At 41.6% G+C, this 5,081-nt stretch overlaps 1 protein-coding gene across 1 annotated transcript; it reads left to right on the top strand.

Annotated features, from left to right (window-relative positions):
* The first annotated feature begins 3,387 nt into the window (after positions 1–3,387).
* BDNF (brain derived neurotrophic factor) lies at positions 3,388–4,849 on the top strand. Its single transcript, XM_059848382.1, has one exon. The coding sequence runs from the start codon at positions 3,412–3,414 to the stop codon at positions 4,150–4,152; it is 741 nt and encodes a 246-aa protein (XP_059704365.1). The 5' UTR covers positions 3,388–3,411; the 3' UTR covers positions 4,153–4,849.
* Positions 4,850–5,081: the final 232 nt, after the last annotated feature.

Raw genomic sequence — 5,081 nt, forward strand, 5'->3', positions numbered from 1 at the left:
GTTAATGTTTAGGGTTTACGAGACAATGTAATGGGACAGGCAGTATCTTTAATCTTTGTAATATAGTGAAGGTTCAGTGGTTGGAGAACAGAGTGGAAAAAGACTGGAAGCTGCCACCCAAAGTGTTGCAGTGACCTTATTGGTGCTACATTGGGATATTAGTCCTGCCAGGCACCCAGGAAAAAACTCTTCAGCCATTCTCCTCTGCTACAGCTGAGCAGAGGAGGGGAAAGGAAACCCAAAGGGACTCAGGAGTTGAGGTAAGGATTGGGAAGAAATACTTTAAGGGCAAAATAGGCTCAAAACTTAAAAGCTATTTTAAAAACACTTCTGTAGCTGGCTTATTCCCTCCTCATCAAAAAATCAAGCCAGGTAAAACCAACACATATGCATTCGTTTGTCAGTTCAACAGTAGCTGAAAGGTTGTGGGATTCTACCCATGACATGAGATACCTTATTCTGCTACAGCCTGTTAAACTAGTTGATTTTTAGAAACTACTAATACAAATTGCTATGGTCTCTAAAATGAAGATATTTCCCAGGTGATAAAATACTACACCCTTGTATTAAATCACTTGATATAATTTTTCTGCCAAAGATAAAGACTCTGTATAGTGCTCAAGTCGCTGTCAAGATAGAGAGAAGAATGTTTTTACATCTTGCTTCTGGAGTTCGGCTTAGTCTGGGGCTCACTTGCAGAGCAGTAGATGTTTCATCTGTGGTTTCTTGCTGGCAATATGTGCTGCTAAAGCTTACTTTGACATGCTCTTCTACAGTTTTCAATGGGAGGAAGAGAATTGGCTTTTAAGCAGTGTATCATCAGGATGTTATGTGGATGCCTGTCTAAAAATTGTTGCTTTTCAGAGTCTAGTTGTACACAATTTCTTGCAGCTTGTTGTGAGTGAAGCTGCCCAGCCTCTGTTCTGTTCTCTCCCCGTGTAAGGTGAACAGCCCAGTGACAGTGGTGAAGGATGTGGCCTGCTTCAGGGTTCTTCTCCCCTTTGTTCACCTGTGTAGCTTGAAAAGCACAGATCAGCTCCAGCTGGTGTGCTTACCTGATGGGGCAAACTTCTCCCTGCTCTGAGCTTGTTTGGTGCCCCTTGTGCCCTCTCTTGTACCCTTCATGCTCAGAGAGACTGTGTCCCACAGAGTCAGGAGCTTGTCAGGACCTCTTGGCACTGCTTCCATAAAAAGAACAGGAACTTGGTTAGGAGCCAGAAGATCTGTTTTCTGTTCATTGCTCTGGTGGCCACAGAGTGTGATGTGAGTGTTCGGGGTTCTTTTCATTTTAGGTTTTATATTAAACAATTCTCTGAAGAGAGAGTGTATAAATATTATTTTTTTGTTCCACTGGCTCTACATTTGTATGTTAGCTGAGCCACCCACCTTCAAGACAAGAAGAGTTGTTTTGTCTCTCATTTGGTAAAGGAAGACTAGCAATCTTTTTCCTTCTTTTGTAAATCACCTCTGTAATGCCTCTTTTCCTCCCCTTTGAGGAAGAAATTTGATACTCCCTGTAGAATGTTTTAAAAATCCCAACAGGAAAAAAACTGCAAAATATTAATGTTCTGCATGGTTAGAGCAAACACTATGTTCCTGTGAGTCACAGATGTCAGGTTTGTTTAATCTTAATAAATCTATGCCACAACAACACTATTAAACAGGAAGAAGGATGGAGGGATGAAGGAAGAGTTGTGCTGGGTTAGAAAGGATTCTTGGCCAAAATCTTGTTTAGTGGGGGTGTGGAGATGAGGGGGGCATGGACATAAACCTGAACACTTCCCACCCTGCCTTCATTAAGTACATTTTGGGCATTGCCTTTCTAGTGCACATTTAATTTTATTTGTATGTTTTATGATAAATTGCCTTTCCATGTTAAGTCATAAGAGTGCTCATTTCCCACAGTACATTTGCTGGAGATAAAGTAAGTCTTTTTACATAGCACCCTGTTGGCAAACAGAAATAGCATTTACTCCAACATGTGTTGCCAAGTATGAGGTACTTCCAAATGAAGTTCAAAAGCTCTGAAACATGCATTAGCTGCTTTTTCAAAAATGTGAACAATGCCATTGCTTTCTAGCAAACAGAACTGGTGAGAAGAGGGATTGGAAGGGAAAAAATAACAACTGGTGTGATAGATGTTGTAGTAGTGCTGGGGATCAGACAGAAGGCATAGCTCTGTGTCACTGCAGGATTTGGGGGTGCTTCTTGTAACAGGACTTACAGCATCTACTCTGCACTTGAGGAGGAAACAATTTCTGCCTGAGCAGCACTTGGGAAGGAGTTCATGTAAGCTCCCCGCGGCTGGGAGTCCTGACAGGAGTGAGCTGTGCTGATTCCAAGCCTGGTGAGGAATTGCCTTACCAGCACTCTTCTCTGGTGCTCCCCCTCCCCTCTCAGTGAGGACAGAGATGATCATGCACATAAACCCTTAACACGTGCCAGATTTTGGGGCAGAATGTGAGAGAAACAGGCCAACTGATGTGTTTCATCATGGCAGTAGGGCTGGTGGTGCTGGGTTTCATGACGGCCCTTGGGCTCTAGCATGAATAAATGCTTTGCCCACCTGAGAAACAGGTGCTGTGGGGCACTGGAGAAGCACAGAGCAGTGGTTCTGCTGCTCTCACTTTAGTGTAGCTCTTCCCAGCTCTATGTTCCAGCATGCCCTTTCCATGCTGTTCACATGATGCAAGGATCTGTCCTGCTCAAGTTTACTGCTCCAGGCCATTTTCTTGTTCTGTATTTATATATCTATACCTTCTACGATTAGATGAGAAATTGACCTGCTGGGACCTCAGAATTGTATGGCTTCTTCCTGTGTTTTCAAGAGTGCTTTCAAAACACAAATGCAGTTTATCCTGGTGCTGCTTGCTCAGTCTTTTTTTTTTTTTTTTTTTTTTTTTTTTTTTTTTTTTTTTTTGTGGGCAGAATATGAACTATTTTCTGCCATAGAGAGATCCTCAAAATCAAGTATTTACATTTGCACTTGAAATGGAAGCATGGAAGCTATGGAGCTCTCACAGCTATGGAGCTGTCTTTTATTGGTGAAATGTTGCATTGCTAAATAGCAGTTCTGTATTTGCTGTTACTTGGAATAGGTCTAATTGGTCAATAAATAAGGAATCTGTGTAGTATCTAATCTAATACTTATATTGAGTGATTTTAGCGTGTAAGAACCGAGTTGCTGGGATCAATGTTGCCTGTGCTGCAGCCTGTGCTTTTTCTGAAACTCTAAATTAAAAAACACTCTTTAACAAGAGTGTGCATTATCACTGGTAATGAGTTGCGTGCAGAACACCTCTGTAGAAAATGCACAGTCTTGTGACAACTCAGGTGAATTTTTATTACTCTGAACCTTGTAAGTTAATTTATTTTTCTTGATTTTTACAGTTCCACCAAGTGAGAAGAGTGATGACCATCCTTTTCTTTACTATGGTTATCTCATACTTCACTTGCATGAAAGCTGCCCCAATGAAAGAAGCCAGTCTAAGAGGACAAGGCAGCTTGGCTTACCCAGGTCTCCGGACCCACGGGACTCTGGAGAGCATAAATGGGCCCAGTGCCAGTTCCAGGGGACTGACATCATTGGCAGACACTTTTGAGCACGTCATAGAGGAGCTTCTAGACGAGGAGCAGGACATCCAGCCCAGCGAGGGAAACAAGGATGCAGACTTGTACACATCCCGAGTGATGCTAAGCAGCCAAGTGCCTTTGGAACCCCCGCTGCTGTTCCTGCTGGAGGAGTACAAAAACTACCTGGATGCCGCCAACATGTCCATGCGCGTGCGGCGCCACTCCGACCCCGCGCGCCGCGGGGAGCTGAGTGTCTGCGACAGCACCAGCGAGTGGGTGACGGCCGCCGAGAAAAAGACTGCGGTGGACATGTCCGGGGCCACCGTCACCGTCCTGGAGAAAGTCCCTGTGCCCAAAGGCCAGCTGAAGCAATACTTCTACGAGACCAAATGCAACCCCAAGGGGTACACAAAAGAGGGCTGCAGGGGCATAGACAAGAGGCACTGGAACTCGCAGTGCCGAACTACGCAGTCTTACGTGAGAGCTCTCACCATGGATAACAAAAAGAGAGTTGGCTGGCGCTTCATAAGGATAGACACTTCTTGTGTATGTACATTGACCATTAAAAGGGGAAGATAGTGGATTTGTGTTGTATAGATTATATTGAGACAAAATTATCTATTTGTATATATACATAACAGGGTAAATTATTCAGTAAAAAATAATTTTATGGACTGCATGTATGACTGAGGTTTATACAGTACAGTGGTTACACAATCTATTTATTGAACATATCCATGACCTGAAGGGGAACAATAGTCATTTGCGCACAAGTTTAAACAAAGAAACAAACAAACAAAAAAAACACACAAAAAAACCAGAAAATCAAGCGAACAGAAAAGTCTGCATTACATTCCTCCATAACATTGTGGTTTGTCGCCATTGCCAAGAATTGAAAATACAAAAAATTTTAAAAAAAAAGAATAAAATTGCATGCTGCTTCAATTGTGAATTAATGATAAACTGTCCTCTTTCAGAAAAATAAATTGAACCAAAACATTCTGTTTACATTTTAGACAGTATCTTTAGTCTGTTAGTATATATGTTTACTGCTTCTGACTTCTGATAGCGTTGAAATTAAAACAATGTCAAGGTGCTGTTGTCATAGTTTTACTGTTTCTCTTTTACTTTTCAACTCCCATCAGATTGAAAAACAAAAAAATCATTACCTTATTCTGGATTAGAAAAAAATTTGGTTTTTGTATGTCGTGAAGGTGTTTGCAATAGCAGTCCGACTACTGACAAAAAATAATAAAAAGAGGCAACTGAAAAAGAATGGTGATGTTCCACTTCACATTGTTGAACTTCAGGCTTAAAGGCAACACTTATTTAACTGTATGGCAACATGCTTTTTTGGTTGTTGGGGGGGGGTGGTTTGTTGTTGTTGGGGTTTTTTTTTTGGTTTTTTTTTTTTTTTTCTTTCTTTTTCAATTTTCAGTCTTTTGAGACATGCATTTGCTTATACCATGTTTGCTTGTGTTTGAGAAATTTTTTTCCCCTTTTCTCCT

The sequence above is a fragment of the Haemorhous mexicanus genome, chromosome 6, assembly GCF_027477595.1.
Source record: "Haemorhous mexicanus isolate bHaeMex1 chromosome 6, bHaeMex1.pri, whole genome shotgun sequence".
Lineage (NCBI taxonomy): Eukaryota > Metazoa > Chordata > Aves > Passeriformes > Fringillidae > Haemorhous > Haemorhous mexicanus.

Coding starts and splice junctions, on each gene's coding strand:
- BDNF (XM_059848382.1), top strand. CDS start 3,412: ATGACCATCCTTTTCTTTACTATGGTTATCTCATACTTCACTTGCATG.